At 46.1% G+C, this 17,429-nt stretch overlaps 1 protein-coding gene across 9 annotated transcripts in view; it reads right to left on the bottom strand.

Moving 5' to 3' along the window:
* Positions 1–17,429, bottom strand: part of LOC135557920 (neurexin-3b) — a 608,535-nt gene that overhangs the window by 407,656 nt on the left and 183,450 nt on the right. For all 9 annotated transcript variants that reach the window (XM_064991637.1, XM_064991635.1, XM_064991636.1 and 6 more), the window contains 3 exons: positions 16,595–16,843; positions 16,118–16,307; positions 14,095–14,478 (listed from right to left, as the gene is read on the bottom strand). In XM_064991637.1, coding sequence (XP_064847709.1) covers positions 14,095–14,478; positions 16,118–16,307; positions 16,595–16,843 — 823 coding nt within the window. The remainder of the gene's footprint in view (positions 1–14,094; positions 14,479–16,117; positions 16,308–16,594; positions 16,844–17,429) is intronic.

Below are 17,429 nucleotides of genomic sequence, written 5' to 3' on the forward strand. Positions count from 1 at the left end.
TCTAGGTGCTGGAGTAGACACTCCTTGATTGGAGGAATCACCAGCAAACATAAGATATTTGACTTCAGATTCTAGTAGGGTTGAGGCCGGGTGCTGCAGACTGTTCTAGTGCCCTCTCTAATTTGTAGATATATACAGTATATGTTGAAAGGGGCCAGTCAGAGAACCTGCTTTCAGACTGGCCCCTTTTCCCATTACACAGAGTGGCAATTCATTCAGTGATCTTTTATCTTCCTGCCTAGATCCACTCTCTCTTTCTCTCTCTCTCTCTCGTGGGTTCGATAACAGCCTCAAAAAGTGCAGAAACAAATAACTTTCCTCTGAAACTCATCAGTCTATTCTTTTTCTGAGAAATGAAGACTATTCCATGTGAGAAATTGACAAGAAACTGAAGATCTCGTACAATGCTGTGTACTACTCCCTTCACAGAACAGCGCTAACTGGCTCTAACCAGAATAGAAAGAGGAGTGGGAGGCCCCGGTGCACAACTGAGCAAGAGGACAAGTACATTAGAGTGTCTAGTTTGAGAAACAGATGCCTCACAAGTCCTCAACTGGCAGCTTCATTAAATAGTACCCGCTAAACACCAGTCTCAACGTAAACAGTGAAGAGGCAACTCCGGGAAGCTGGCCTCCTAAGGCAGACTTGCTAAGAAAAAGTCATTTCTCAGACTGGCCAATAAAAATTAAAGATTAAGATGGGGGGGAAAAAACCTGACAGAGGAACTCTGCCTCGAAGGCCAGCATCCCAAATGCTGATGCTCCAGATACTCAAATCGTCTAAAGAATTATTGCTTCTTTAATCAGAACAACAGTTTTCAGCTGGATTAGCTAACACAACGTGCCATTGGAACACAGGAGTGATGGTTGCTGATAATGGACCTCTGTACACCTATGTAGATATTCCATAAAAAATAATTGACCGTTTCCCGATACAATAGTCATTTACAACATTAACAATGTCTACACAGCATTTTTGATCAATTTGATGCTATTTTAATGGACAAAAAATATGAACATTTCTAAGTGACCACAAACTTATTATACACGGTAGTGTATATGATAAATATTACATCACATGACCAGAAGTATGTGGACACCTGCTCATATAACATGTGATTCCAAAATCATGGGAATTAATATGGAATTGGTCTCCCCTTTGCTGCTATAACAGCCTCTTCTCTTCTGGGAAGGCTTTCCACTAGATGTTGGAACATTGCTGCGGGGACTTGTTCCATTCAGCCAGAAGAGCGTTAGTGAGGTCGGGCACTGATGTTGGGTGATTAGGCCTGGCTCACAGTCAGAGTTCCAACTCATCCCAAAGGTGTTCGATGGGGATGAGGTCAGGGCTCTTTGCAGGCCAGGCAAGTTCTTCCAAACTGATCTCGACAAACCATTTCTGTATAGACCTCGCTTTTAAGATTTCCCTGAGTCTAGCCCGAACCACAAAAAACAGCCCCAGACACTATGGGGCAGGTCGGGTTCTTCTGGCATCAGCCAAACCTAGATTTGAATGGCGCATGTCCAATGGCGATGAGCTTTACACTACTCCAAACAACGCTTGGCATTGTGCATGTTGACATTAGGTTTGTCTGCGGCTGCCGGGCCATGGAAACCCATTTCACGAAGCTCCAGATGAACAGTTTTTGAACTGAAGTTGCTTTCAGAGGCAGTTTGGAACTCGTTAGTGAGTGTTGAAACTGAGGACAGACAATTTTTATGCGCTACGAGCTTCAACACTTGCCGGTCTCGTTCTGTGAACTTACATGGCCTTCTACTTCGCAGCTGAGTCGTTGTTGCTCCTAGGCTTTTCCATTTTATAAAAACACTTCACAATAACAGCACTTACAGTTGAACGGGGCAGCTCTAGCAGGGCAGATATTTGATGAACTGGCTTGCTGGAAAGGTGGTATCCTATGACAGTGTCTTGTTGAAAGTGACTGAGCTCGATTTTATATACCTGTCAGCAACAGGTGTGGTTGAAATAGCCAAATTCACTCATTTCAAAGGGTGTCCACATACTTCTGTGCATATATTGTATCTCCAACTGATTCTCCACTGGGCTGGGACTAATGCCTGTTCTGGGCCTTGTTAGAGAGACTATGGAAAAATCCAACACATCTCAGTGTAGAGAGAGAGACGGAGACACACGTAGAGAGAGAGATGGACTCACAGAGAGGACAGACAGGAAGAGCCAGAAAGAGGAGAGAAATAAAGAGGCAGGGGGGAAAGAGAAAACGAGAGAGGCAGAAAGAGGAGAGTCTCAGTGGGATCTGGCAGCCTCCTCCTCTGAAACACTCACTTCATTAAAGGGCTATTTCCCTGATTAATGAGGCTAATTTAACACCAGCACTGCTCAGTAGGTAGTAAAGCGCCTGTTTGTCAGCAACACAACACCAAGCCATAAACTCCAGCCCCCTTCTCCTTCTCCTCTCAAACCAGCCTCCCTCTCTCCCGCTGCCTCCCCCTTCTCCTTCTCCTCTCGAACCAGCCTCCCTCTCTCCCTCTGCCTCCCCTTTCTCCTTCTCCTCTCAAACCAGCCTCCCTCTCTCCCTCTGCCTCCCCCTTCCCCTTCTCCTCTCAAACCAGCCTCCCTCTCTCCCTCTGCCTCCCCCTTCTCCTTCTCCTCTCAAACCAGCCTCTCCCTCTCCCTCTGCCTCCCCCTTCTCCCTCTCCTCTCAAACCAGCCTCCCTCTCTCCCTCTGCCTCCCCCTTCCCCTTCTCCTCTCAAACCAGCCTCCCTCTCTCCCTCTGCCTCCCCCTTCTCCTTCTCCTCTCAAACCAGCCTCCCTCTCTCCCTCTGCCTCCCCCTTCCCCTTCTCCTCTCAAACCAGCCTCCCTCTCTCCCTCTGCCTCCCCTTTCTCCTTCTCCTCTCAAACCAGCCTCCCTCTCTCCCTCTGCCTCCTCCTTCTCCTTCTCCTCTCAAACCAGCCTCCCTCTCTCCCTCTGCCTCCCCCTTCTCCTTCTCCTCTCAAACCAGCCTCCCTCTCTCCCTCTGCCTCCCCCTTCCCCTTCTCCTCTCAAACCAGCCTCCCTCTCTCCCTCTGCCTCCCCTTTCTCCTTCTCCTCTCAAACCAGCCTCCCTCTCTCCCGCTGCCTCCCCCTTCTCCTTCTCCTCTCAAACCAGCCTCCCTCTCTCCCTCTGCCTCCCCCTTCTCCTTCTCCTCTCAAACCAGCCTCCCTCTCTCCCTCTGCCTCCCCCTTCCCCTTCTCCTCTCAAACCAGCCTCCCTCTCTCCCTCTGCCTCTCCTTCCCCTTCTCCTCTCAAACCAGCCTCCCTCTCTCCCTCTCCCTCCCCCTTCCCCTTCTCCTCTCAAACCAGCCTCCCTCTCTCCCTCTCCCTCCCCCTTCTCCTTCTCCTCTCAAACCAGCCTCCCTCTCTCCCTCTGCCTCCCCCTTCCCCTTCTCCTCTCAAACCAGCCTCCCTCTCTCCCTCTCCCTCCCCCTTCTCCTTCTCCTCTCAAACCAGCCTCCCTCTCTCCCTCTGCCTCCCCCTTCTCCTTCTCCTCTCAAACCAGCCTCCCTCTCTCCATCTGCCTCCCCCTTCTCCTTCTCCTCTCAAACCAGCCTCCCTCTCTCCCTCTGCCTCCCCCTTCCCCTTCTCCTCTCAAACCAGCCTCCCTCTCTGCCTCTCCTTCCCCTTCACTTCTCAAATGATCGATATAAAACAGATACAACACCCAGAACTAAACGCATCTCATCATCTCTCCTCTCCTACCATCTCCTATCATCTCCTGGAAGAAATGTCAGCAGTTTTACTGGCGCCCAACAAATTGTGCTATTATGTGTTGTTTTTTTTTGCGTTATTTGTAAATTATTTTGTACATAATGTTTCTGCCCCCGTATTTTACGGCAAAAAAGATCTTCTGGATATCAGGACAGAGATCACGCACCTCAGATTAGACTAAGATCTTCTGGACATCAGGACAGAGATCACTCACCTCAGATTAGACTAAGATCTTCTAGATATCAGGACAGAGATCACTCACCTCGGATTAGACTAAGATCTTCTAGATATCAGGACAGAGATCACTCACCTCGGATTAGACTAAGATCTTCTAGATATCAGGACAGAGATCACTCACCTCTGATTAGACAAAGATCTTCTAGATATCAGGACAGCGATCACTCACCTCGGATTAGACAAAGAGCTTCTGGATATCAGGACAGAGATCACTCACCTCGGATTAGACAAAGATCTTCTGGACATCAGGACAGCGATCACTCACCTCGGATTAGACAAAGATCTTCTGGATATCAGGACAGAGATCACTCACCTCGGATTAGACAAAGATCTTCTGGACATCAGGACAGCGATCACTCACCTCGGATTAGACAAAGAGCTTCTGGATATCAGGACAGAGATCACTCACCTCGGATTAGACTAAGATCTTCTGGATATCAGGACAGAGATCACTCACCTCGGATTAGACAAAGATCTTCTGGACATCAGGACAGCGATCACTCACCTCGGATTAGACAAAGATCTTCTGGATATCAGGACAGTGATCACTCACCGCGGATTAGACAAAGATTTTTTTCTTCAACAAGCAAGAAGCACAGGACATTCTCGAAACAAACGACAGGGCCAACTTCCCCCATTATTAGCAAGATGAAGAAATGCAGGTACAGGGGACACAGAACGGGATGCCTTGTTACTTTTATAACCTCACTACTGTATATAGCCTCGCTACTGTTTTTCATTGTCTTCTCACTGTTGTATTTATTTCATTACTTCCCCATTGTTCACCTAATATATTTTCTGCACTATTGGTTAGAGCCTGTAAGTAAGCATTTCACTGCAAGGTGAACAACACCTGTTGTATTCGGCGCACGTGACAAATAAACTTTGATTTGATTTGAAAAATCTGACGGGGCACAAAGTACGTGAAGATGGCTGGTCAGGCATCTTCACGGCTGGTCCTGAGGGGTTAGTCCCCCTGTACTTATAAAACACCTGAAACAGCAGTTTCCTGCCAATTAGAGCCATAATCAGCATGCTTACTTCTATGTAAAAATAACAATAATCTAGTTCACTGCTTTTTTAAGCAGACCCCTTGAGCTGTCTGTGTCCTCCTGATTGATGGTTCTCTTTTTAAACAAACTTAATATGCTTCTCTGCATCTCTGATCAAATCTAGGTAATATATTGAAAGGAATGTGACTCTTATTCAGTATACAGGTATATATTCAGTATGTAAGTCTCAGTCACCCAATTAAAAATGACTGGGAAATACGAGGACAGCGTTGTCAACCACCACTTTGAACAACATTTCTGGTGGAAGATCGGTGTCGCATCCCTCCAATAAACTTCCAGAAACTTGTAGAATCTAAGGTGCATTGACGCTGTTCTGGCTCGTGATGGCCAAACACCCTATTACGACACCTTATGTTTCCTTTAATTAGGAAATTACCTGTAGTTAGACAATCTTGATTGACAGCCTAAAATGGCTTCTTGGTAGCTAGTTATGAGTTCGGGAGATTGGGAACCAATCTGGACCAGCTAAAACCAACTTCATAAAACTGCTCCGTGGCTCGTAGTATTACAGAGAAACAATATAGATATTTTTTAAACAAGACAAATCTAAGGGGCACATCCTCTCTCCTCTCCTCTCCTCTCCTCTCCTCTCCTCTCCTCTCCTCTCCTCTCCTCTCCTCTCCTCTCCATCTCCATCCTCTCTCCTCTCCTCCCCCTCTCCATCCTCTCTCCTCTCCTCCCCCTCTCCATCTTCTCTCCTCCCCCTCTCCATCTTCTCTCCTCCCCTCTCCATCCTCTCTCCTCTCCTCCCCATCTCCATCCTCTCTCCTCTCCTCCCCCTCTCCATCCTCTCTCCTCTCCTCCCCTTTCCATCCTCTCTCCTCTCCTTCCCCTTTCCATCCTCTCTCCTCTCCTTCCCCTTTCCATCCTCTCTCCTCTCCTCCCCCTTTCCATCCTCTCTCCTCTCCTCCCCCTCTCCATCCTCTCTCCTCTCCTCCCCTTTCCATCCTCTCTCCTCTCCTTCCCCTTTCCATCCTCTCTCCTCTCCTCCCCTCTCCATCCTCTCTCCTCTCCTCCCCATCTCCATCCTCTCTCCTCTCCTCCCCCTCTCCATCCTCTCTCCTCTCCTCCCCTTTCCATCCTCTCTCCTCTCCTTCCCCTTTCCATCCTCTCTCCTCTCCTCCCCCTCTCCACCCTTTCTCCTCTCCTCCCCCTCTCCTATCCTCCCCCTCTCCATCCTCTCTCCTCTCCTCACCCTCTCCATCCTCTCTCCTCTCCTCCCCCTCTACATCCTCTCTCCTCTCCTCCCCCTCTCCATCCTCTCTCCTCTCCTCCCCCTCTCCATCCTCTCTCCTCTCATCCCCCTCTCCATCCTCTCTCCTCTCCTCCCACTCTCCATCCTCTCTCCTCTCCTCCCCCTCTCCATCCTCTCTCCTCTCCTCCCCCTCTCCATCCTCTCTCCTCTCCTCCCCCTCTCCATCCTCTCTCCTCTCCTCCCCCTCTCCATCCTCTCTACTCTCCTCCCACTCTCCATCCTCTCTACTCTCCTCCCCCTCTCCATCTCTTCACCTCTCCTCCCCTCCTCTCCTTTTCTCTTTTCAAAGTTATAAAACAAACCCAGTCCTATCAATGCTAGAAGACCATACGTTTTAAAACCTCCTGCTTATGCCTTAGTACAAACACTCATGGGGTATTGTAACAGCAAAATCACACAACAACATTTCGATCATAACAGTAACCCTAGTTACAGAATGAGCTTAAATAAAGACTATGTAGACAATATTCTACCTGTCTAGAGAGGCAGAAAAGCCCCAGAAAATAACAACCCTATATTAACAGTCTGTCCTCTGCAGTCTAACAAGTCCTTACCTCTGTCTAGTGGCAGCACAGACCCAGAGCAGCCCCATTAAAATGCAGACATGGAGGGTTGGCGGGTCACTGCCCCAGGTCACAGCCCTGTCGAGAGCAGACCTGTCTGGGCCAGGGCCTGGGGAGCACGCACCTGCCTGGATGGAGCTGCAGCTCTGACACACACACACACACACACCTTGGCAGCAGAGATACACAGAGATACACACACAGTGGGCAAACATATACACACAAACACACTAACCCGCACATACACACAATGACTGACAGCAAACAGGCACACACACACACACACACACACACACAAACACACGCGCACACACGCAGGCATGCATATGTTCACGCAGGAGACACACACATTCACACACACACACACACACACACACACACACACACACACACACACACACACACACACACACACACACACACACACACACACACACACACACACACACACAGGCATGCATATGTTCACGCAGGAGACACACACACACACACACACACACACACACACACACACACACACACACACACACACACACACACACACACACACACACACACACACACACACACACACACACACACCAGATCGGTCTCTGTGATAGAGTACCACACGTCTGATCAGAGGCCTTCTCATACCCTGTAGACACACGTCTGATCAGAGGCCTTCTCATACCCTGTAGACACACGTCTGATCAGAGGCCTTCTCATACCCTGTAGACACACGTCTGATCAGAGGCCTTCTCATACCCTGTAGACACACGTCTGATCAGAGGCCTTCTCATACCCTGTAGACACACGTCTGATCAGAGGCCTTCTCATACCCTGTAGACACACGTCAAACAGACAGGAGTTTCTGGCCTGCTCGCCTCCCTACCATTGAGGAAGTACAGTTCCCGCTCAGCCCAGTCAAAACTGTTCGCTGCTCTGGCCCCCCAATGGTGGAACAAACTCCCTCACGACGCCAGGACAGCGGAGTCAATCACCACCTTCCGGAGACACCTGAAACCCCACCTCTTCAAGGAATACCTAGGATAGGATAAGTAATCCTTCTCACCACCCCCCCTTAATGATTTAGATGCACTATTGTAAAGTGGCTGTTCCACTGGATGTCAGAAGGTGAATTCACCAATTTGTAAGTCGCTCTGGATAAGAGCGTCTGCTAAATGACTTAAATGTAAATGTAAATGTAAAACGTGTTCAAGTGTGGCACAGGTGCAGGACAAAACACATAGCAGTTAATTAAGAGAAGGTGAACGCCAGGCTCACTCTTTGCCGTTCCTAAGTTCTTTGATCTTTTCAAATAGTAAAAATATGGCATCAGGTTACATATTCTTCACTGAGGGGCTTATTTTGAGCAGCACTGAATACAAGGTTTTACAGTGTGTGTATAAGCCAGAGGGGTTGTGTAGTCCGCTATTTATTATGTGACCTGTTCTTGGGCTTTTAGTACCATAGAGAATCTGGGTACTTATGGAGAATCTGGGCCCTCATAGAGAAGAAACAAGATGCCAACTAAAAAAAAAAAAAAAAAAAAAAAAAAAAATCGGAATAAAGTAGGATAATGCAAATGAAGGCATCAAATTGTTGCTAACTGAAACTACCAACGTCATCCACTTGTTATAATACATTTGATTGAAGCAATAGCCGTGTGTGGTCAACTACTCCAGCTGCTTTCAGACAAGTGTGGGGTCTTGATAAATAAATACATGTCAGATTTTTCTTTTCACTGAATCTCTGTTTGGATATTGGTTAAGCTACAACTAGACTATGGAAATGTTAGCTACATTGAGTTGAGTGCTGCTCATGATCATCTTGTCTTGTTGACTCATTCATTAGTACTGATCAGAACAATGTGCCTAATTGGTTTATTCATCTATTTTCAAGCTCACAACTGTGCACTCTCCTAGATTAACAAGGATTTCAGCTTTCTGACCATATCAGGTATATCTATGTCCTGGGAAATATTATTGTTACTCAGAACGTCATGCTAATCACATTAGCCTATGTTAGCTCAACCAGCCCCGCGGGGGGAGGCACCGATTCCGTAGAGGTTAACAAGTGGATTATTTTTGCTCTTCACTCGCAGTTGCTTACCAGCCTAGACCTTCACTGAATATCCGTCTGTATATTTGGTTAATACTCTGGAAGGGCTAATTAGTGGAGATGGTATAGCTCATCTATGTGTTTGCTCGTCTATCACTGATCAGAAATATTTAGCAATAATGCAGCCTGTATCAACTGTAGGCCTATTATTTTGCTAGATCGCTGGTAACTCCAAAAGCCCAGAGGATGTGAAATATGAACACGAGACTGAAATGCTTTTCAAAATATAGATTGTCATTATTTTCTATTGGTTTCATGATGAATCTAGGCCTACTCCTCTCAATGTAAGACCCTACGTCTGCTCCCTAACAAGGCGGGTTGAGGGTAGGAAAGAGATGAAATGTGGATACCAAAAAATGATGCGCTTGTCTCAAGTAACTTTTGTAAATGACAACGGTTCACAACATTGCCATGATGGAAGTTTGCAAATATCATTTGTATTTCATTCTGTTATATTTCATTATATTCTTAGCCTACTATAAAATATGTGTGTTGACTGTGATCAGGGTAGCCTAAGTGTGTCTTGTCTGTTTAATGAACAAAATAACTAGTGATTTCCTGGGCAGCCATGTAGCTTATAGGCTGCACAAACCAGTAACATCATTCAACTCAAAATATGCAATTGTAGACTTTTGAAAAGACTCTCTCAGGCACATTATATTTCTTAGGACCTAAAATTAATGAATAATGGATTTCTTCATGATGGTGTCAAATCAAACGATGTATTAACATATACGTCCATCAGCCCACGACTACAACCACGCCGGCATGCGCACTGGAGGTAGAAAAGGGCTTATCCCGGCAAGAATGTGGTAAAAATGAGACCATATGAATTGGGCTTTAACCAATCAGAGTCTAAGCCCTGTCTAAGCCGGAGGGGGGGGTGTTCTGAAGTGCCTCCCTTGTATCTGCTGAGAGATATCAGAAAGGGAAACAATTGTTATTTTTTGGGGACATGAAAATTAAACCCTTATTTTTCGCATTAAACATTCTAAGCACTGGCTCTGTTTTCTGTGACACTGATACTAAAGTGCAGATAGTAATCCCTTCTGTCAAAAGGTCGCTGTCCTCTCCGGAAGTATATGCCCAGCAAGCCAGACAAGTATGTCATCCAGATATGGGTGGCCTGTGATGCACAATCCAGATACGCTTGGATTCAAGTCTACACCAGGAAGCCGACCAGTGGAGGCCCGGAGAAAAACCAGGGGATGCGGGTTGTGCTTGATGTGACAGATGGACTGAGGCAGCACAATGTCACGTGTGACAATTACCTTCACCTCTTATGAACTCAGCAGCAGCTCCTGAAGAGGAAGATCACCCTGGTTGACACAGTCAGAAAGAACAAGCCTGAGCTTCCCCCTGCACTCCTCTCAACAAGGGGGAGGAGAGGACTTCTCATCAGTTTGCCTTCACCCCCACCACTCTAGTTTCTTACCTCCCAAAGAGGAACAAGAATGTGGTCCCCCTGCACTCCTCTCAACAAGGGGGAGGAAGGACTTCTCATCAGTTTGCATTTACCCCCCCCCCCCACCACTCTAGTTTCTTACCTCCCAAAGACCCAAAGAGGAACAAGAATGTGGTCCCCCTGAGCACACTGCACCAAACGGCTGAGATCAGTGATCGTGAGGACAGGAAGACAGCCATCATCCTGGACTACAATCACAACAAAGGAGGTGTGGACAACCTGGACAAGGTGATTGGAACTTACAGCTGCAGGAGGATGACTGCCCGCTGGCCCCTGGTCATCTTCCATAACATCATTGATGTGTCCAAATGCAACGCCTTCGTGATACGGAACAAGATCAACCCTACCTGGATGCCTGATAAGCGGAACAAGAGGATCATTTTTATACCGCCTGTTAAGACTACACAAAAACATCTTGCCAAGGATCATCTAGATTTTTCATTTTGAATTTTAAGACCCATTGAAGTATAAAAACAATCTAATACAACATTTTGCTAAAAATGTGTTTTGGGCCTTACTGATATTAGCTCATAGAAACGCATTGATTGACTGATAGTCAAAATTGTTTTATCTAAACAAAGTGTGTTCTGAAGTGTCTGTCCTATATCTGAGAGATATAAGAAAGATCAGGAAACATTTGTTTGTTGTTTTGTATTCAACCCCATATTTTTGGCATTAAACAGTCTCTGTATACTTCCATAATTGTTTTCAAATGGTACCTGGGACATTCAGATGAGGATTGTGAGGCTCGTGGGTGTTCTAGAGCAAAACAACAGACATGTACATGTTCATAAGAGTCTCAGCTTTGTACAGAGGGGTCATAGGTCAGAGGGGTTAGTGTGTAGGGCACGGAAACCAACCTTAGGGGGATAAAACATATCGCCAGATGTGTTTTACAAGCAACATACCGTAGTCGGTCTGTATGAGGGTATATGTGTGTGTGTTGTAACACAGTGATGACGCAAGCATCGTGTCCACGAACGTTAAATCCCTCCTCCCTCCCACAGGCCCTACACATCAGAACACCGTCTCTCTATAGGGGTCAGAAGAACCCACTGCCCGGTCAGCTACCATTGTGATTGAGGACAGGATGGGGAGGGAGGAAGGAACAAGGGATGGTGGGAGGAGGAGAGGAAGGGGGAAGATTTTGTGTGATATGTCTTTCTGACTGGTGTGTGTGTGTGTGCGTGCGTGTGTTCTGTAGCTGTGCACTATGTGAAGTGCTTTCCCAACAGCCCCCCTCCCCCATACGCCTCGGAGTGGTACAAAAATAGCTGTTTCTCCAGGACTGAGGCAAGGTTAACGCGATCGGACAGCCTGCCTATTGCCTCTCCTCTCTGCTTCTCTCTCTCTCTCAATTCAATTCAATTCAAGGGCTTTATTGGCATGGGAAACACATTTGTTAACATCGCCAAAGCAAGTGAAGCAAATAACAAACAAAAGTGAAATAAACAAAAATTAACAGTAAACATTACACTCACAGGAGATCCAAAAGAATAAAGACATTTCAAATATTATTATATCTATATACGGTGTTGTAAAGATGTGCAAATAGTTAAAGGAAAAAGTGGAAAATAAATTAACTATCTCCATCTCCATCTCTCTCGTTCTCTGCCTCTCTCGCAGACAAAGACTGAAATAGAGATAGACAGAAGTCACTTGTTCATAAGACAGACATAATTTAGTCTGCCACAGAACAAACCTGCTTTTTATATTAAAGTTGCACTATACACAAATTGCAACGGCATTTCCTGGTTGCTAAAACTAATAGTTTGCCTACTGTCAGTGTATGTGACAAAATAAGCTAATATAGAGTAGAGAACCATTGTACAGTACTATCTAAAATGCTGCAAAATGTATTTTACACAACAAAAAACATTGCTGTTTGAAGCTGGTGTACAAAACCTAAAGTAAAAGACACAAAACCAACATTTAAGAACGGGAAGCATAGAAATAGAGAACACAGAACAGATCTACAACTTCTGAGGCTTGCTTTCAAGTGGAAAGCTGCAAGTAGAAAGTAGAAAGCTGCTGTAAGTAGAAAGTAGAAAGCTGCTGTAACTCCTCCCAGTCTCTCTCTATACCTGCTGTAACTCCTCCCAGTCTCTCTCTCTATACCTGCTGTAACTCCTCCCAGTCTCTCTCTCTATACGTGATGTAACTCCTCCCAGTCTCTCTCTCTATACCTACTGTAACTCCTCCCAGTCTCTCTCTATACCTGCTGTAACTCCTCCCAGTCTCTATCTCTATAAATGATGTAACTCCTCCCAGTCTCTCTCTATACCTGCTGTAAATCCTCCCAGTCTCTCTCTATACCAGCTGTAACTCATCCCAGTCTCTCTCTCTATACCTGCTGTAATTCCTCCCAGTCTCTCTCTCTATACTTACTGTAACTCCTCCCAGTCTCTCTCTATACCTGCTGTAATTCCTCCCAGTCTCTATCTCTATACGTGATGTAACTCCTCCCAGTCTCTCTCTATACCTGCTGTAACTCCTCCCAGTCTCTCTCTCTATACCTACTGTAACTCCTCCCAGTCTCTCTCTATACCTGCTGTAACTCCTCCCAGTCTCTCTCTCTATACGTGATGTAACTCCTCCCAGTCTCTCTCTATACCTGCTGTAAATCCTCCCAGTCTCTCTCTATACCAGCTGTAACTCCTCCCAGTCTCTCTCTCTATACCTGCTGTAACTCCTCCCAGTCTCTCTCTCTATAGCTGCTGTAACACCTCCCAGTCTCTCTCTATACCTGCTGTAACTCCTCCCAGTCTCTCTATGCCTGATGTAACTCCTCCCAGTCTCTCTCTCTATACCTACTGTAACTCCTCCCAGTCTCTCTATATCTGCTGTAACTCCTCCCAGTCTCGCTATGCCTGCTGTAACTCCTCCCAGTCTCTCTATGCCTGATGTAACTCCTCCCAGTCTCTCTCGCTATACCTACTGTAACTCCTCCCAGTCTCTCTATACCTACTGTAACTCCTCCCAGTCTCTCTATATCTGCTGTAACTCCTCCCAGTCTCGCTATGCCTGCTGTAACTTCTCCCAGTCTCTCTATACCTGATGTAAATCCTCCCAGTCTCTCTATAGCTGCTGTAACACCTCCCAGTCTCTCTCTATACCTCCCAGTCTCTCTCTATACCTATACAGACAGACAGACAGACAGACAGACAGACAGACAGACAGACAGACAGACACATACAGACTGGCACATACACGCATAAATAAACATACCATCAACAGCTCAGAGTGGCCCTATCTCTTCATAAAAACTTGATGCAGTTAAGCTCTTAAAGCCAGACATGGGGAGACCATTTTCACCCCCAGCCAGCCAGCCTTGGCACCAGTGTGTGTGTGTGTGTGTGTGTGAGTGTCAGTGTTTGTGTGTGTGCGTGTATGTGTGTGTGCGTGTATGTGTGTGTGCGCCAAGCCCCTGTTCAATTCCCCCCAGGAGAAAACAGCACCCTGCACAAAAGCCACTTTGCAAAAAAGTAAAATCCTATTAAATATTTCAGCAAAGCCTCCATAAATACAAGCTGTCCAAAGTCACACTTTTCCTCTCTCCTCCCTTCCCCTATCTTTGCTCCTCTCCACTCTGCACATTTACCCAGCATCTAAGGTGAATGAAATATGGGTACAAAAACAATTACTTTTCAAAATATAGCCAGTAGACTCACCTCTCTCACACGTGGTGGCCCAGAACCCAGTCCCGGTGCAGTCGCATATGAAGCGGTTCCACCCTTCCTTACAGACTCCGTTGTTCTTACAGTGATTACTGTCACACTGTTTCCCTGTCGCTTTACTACAGGTGGGCCTGATGCCTGTGGTGTTCTGAGACTCGGAGATGGCCCTTATGTTCTTGGAGCGTCCGTCGATGAAGAGGTCCCTGATGCAGCCCACATAGCCGTAGTTCAACATGGCCGTCCACAGTTCGGTAGGTAACACCAGGCCTACCCGGTTGTCAGGGAGACCACCCAGGTAGAGGTCTCCCTCCAGGTCCAAGATCTCATTCTCTCCGCTGGCTGTGAAGGGGGTCCTCCGACTGTCGACTGAGATGATGCCTGGAAAGAGGAGAGATGAAAGTAAGTGGGTTAATTAAAGGGCGGGGAATATGGCCAATATACCACGGCTAAGGGCTGTTCTTATGCGTGACGCAACAAGTAGTGCCTGGATACAGCCCTTAGCCATGCTATCCTGGCCATATACCACAAACCCCGAGGTGCCATATTGCTGCTATAAACTGGTTACCAATGTAATTAGAGCAGTAAACATACATGTTTTGTCATACCCGTGGTATACAGTCTGATATACCACATGTAATGGCGTTGGCCTGGCGTTGGCCTGGGGGGTAGGTTTATGACAGTCATAAATACCTCTTCCCCCCTTTTTCCTCTCTCTACCCTACTGAGGTTACATTTGCAAACCCATTGGTTAACATTGAGATTCTGAGAACATCAGTAGGTGGGGGGAAATGAACTATATTCTGGTAATCTGAACAATTGAACATATGCGGTGGTACTTAATGAATATGATGTCAGTTCGGTTGTCATCTGAGACAATCTCATCAATGATAAGATGAAATAAACTCTACAGTGGAAAGTCTACACATCAGAGTTATCGGATTCACATGGAATTGTTGTTCAATTTAAATGTTTGAATATGAAATTATTCATGATGGGATGAAATGTGATTTTAGCTTCTAAAATGTGAGATTTGGGTTTTCATAAGATAGGGCTCTGCTCAATCAGTGGCCCGCCCCAATTGAAGGAACATCTCAAGACATCAGTTAGGAAGTTAAAGCTTTGTCGCAAATGGGTCTTCCAAATGAACAATAACCCCGAGCATACTTCCAAAGCTGTGGCAAAATGGCTTAAGGACAACAAAGTTAAGGTATTGGAGTGGCCATCATAAAGCCCTTACCTCAAACCTATAGAACATTTGTGGGCAGAATTGAAAAAGCGTGTGCGAGCAAGGAGACCTACAAACCTGACTCAGTTACATCAGCTCTGACAGGGTGAATGGGCCATAAATCACTCAATGTATTGTGGGAAGCCTGTGGAAGGCTACCCAAAACATTTGAGCCAAGTTAAACCATTTAAAAGCAATGATATCAAATACTAATGAGTGTATGTAAACTTCTGACCCACTGGGAATGTGATGAAAGAAATAAAAGCTGAAATAAATCATTCACTCTACTATTATTCTGACATTTCACATTCTTACAATAAAGTGGTGATCCTAACTGACCTAAGACAGGGAATTTTTACCAGGATTAAATGTCAGGAGTTGTGAAAAATGTATTTGGCTAAGGTAAACATAAACTTCTGACTTCAACTGCATGTTTCCCATACCAATAGAGCCCCTTGAATTTGATTTAATTGAGATCAAGAGAGAGAGAGAGAGAGAACAGAGTGAGAGAGAGACAGGGAGAGAGAGAGCGAAGACTGTGAGAGGGATAGAGAGAGATCAAGGCAACAACATCCAAACCTCTTTACTCTACTATAATGTTCCTCTCTACACCTCTGTGTTCTGTTCTGTTTGTCCAACCTTTACCAGGTCAGAGGACACACAGGATAAGCACACTGTGGAGGAAATACCAAATCAGCAAATTGAATCGAAAAAGGTTTTGCTTCATCATCCTCATGATTAATGTCTTACCACTTCTTCCTCCTCCCACCCCTCCTCTTCCTCCCTCCTCACCTGATCGTCCGTCCCTCTGAATGTCCACGTGGTGCCAGGCTCCATCGTTGACCTTGCTCTGTGTGGCTTTGACCTTGATGGTTCCCGAGCCCATGTCCAGCAGCAGGTACAGCCCTCCATCTAGCAGCTCCACAGCAAAGAAGTCCACCTTGTTGTTCTTCTTCCCTGCCGCGTCGCGACGGTCCTGGGCCTGGAAATAAAGAACCCTCTTTAGGTGCTGACAGATAATAAACTGTACAAATCAATGACCAACGTTTCAGCTAAATAGCTTTCATCAGGGGGAATATCTCTCCCACAGCAGACGTAAACTTCAGCGCATTCGTCCAAGGCAGGTTAATCAACCACATAACACAACCAAATGCAAGTGAAACCTTCAAAATGGCTGCAACATGCAGAACTGGTACTAGTATCATAAAAAAATGGGAGTTTGAGTGACAGAAAGACAAGTACAACAGGTAAGCTGTGTTGTTTGTATACCTTGCCATGGGTGAATAGGATGAGTCCGTTGGGTTCGGAGGTCCTGAAATCGAAGGAGATGGAACCGACCCTCTTGGTATTCCACTTGGGCAGGCTGAGGTAGGAATCAGGGCTCTCAAAGTTGATAGGGTCCAGGGTGGGTACGTTTTCACACTTAAACACCACTTCACCTTGGAGCTTCATCTTGGGGTCTACGATGCGAGCCAGACGGGAGAGCTCCAGGCGGATGTCATTATTCTTATAGACCACCTGGAGGAGAGAGAGAGAGAGAGACAGAGAGAGACAGAGAGAGAGAGAGAGAGAGAGAGAGAGAGGCGGCTAGAAGTTAATAAGGCAAATGAGAGCCTAGGAGATGAAAGAGAGGAGAGAACAAAAGCAACACCACGCCGACACCTTGAAGAGAGGAGTGAGAGGTACGGTCATTGTTCCACACGATAATGTTTAAATACGTTTTGAGACTATAGTTTATTTTCTAATTCAGTATGTGGAAAATCATATTGGTTTTTCTATAATATGTCGAGCATGTTTGGAAGGCTTGAGAAAAACATAAATCCAATATCCCTTGTTGTTTCCTATTTGAACTGTAATCTGTCCATCTGCAGGAAGATCACATGCTGACATACTGTATGATTCAACACCTGCCTAATGCACAGGAGGCTGGTGGAACTTTAATTGGGGAGGCTAGTGCTAGTGGCTGGAGTGGAATTAATGGAATGGAATCCAATACATCAAACGCATGGTTTCCATGTTTCCATTCCATTTGCTCTTTTCCGGCCATTATTGCGAGCCGTTCTGCCTTCAGCAGCCTCCACTGGACGACACTGGGGTTAGTAAG

This window comes from Oncorhynchus masou, chromosome 16, assembly GCF_036934945.1.
Source record: "Oncorhynchus masou masou isolate Uvic2021 chromosome 16, UVic_Omas_1.1, whole genome shotgun sequence".
NCBI classification, from domain to species: domain Eukaryota; kingdom Metazoa; phylum Chordata; class Actinopteri; order Salmoniformes; family Salmonidae; genus Oncorhynchus; species Oncorhynchus masou.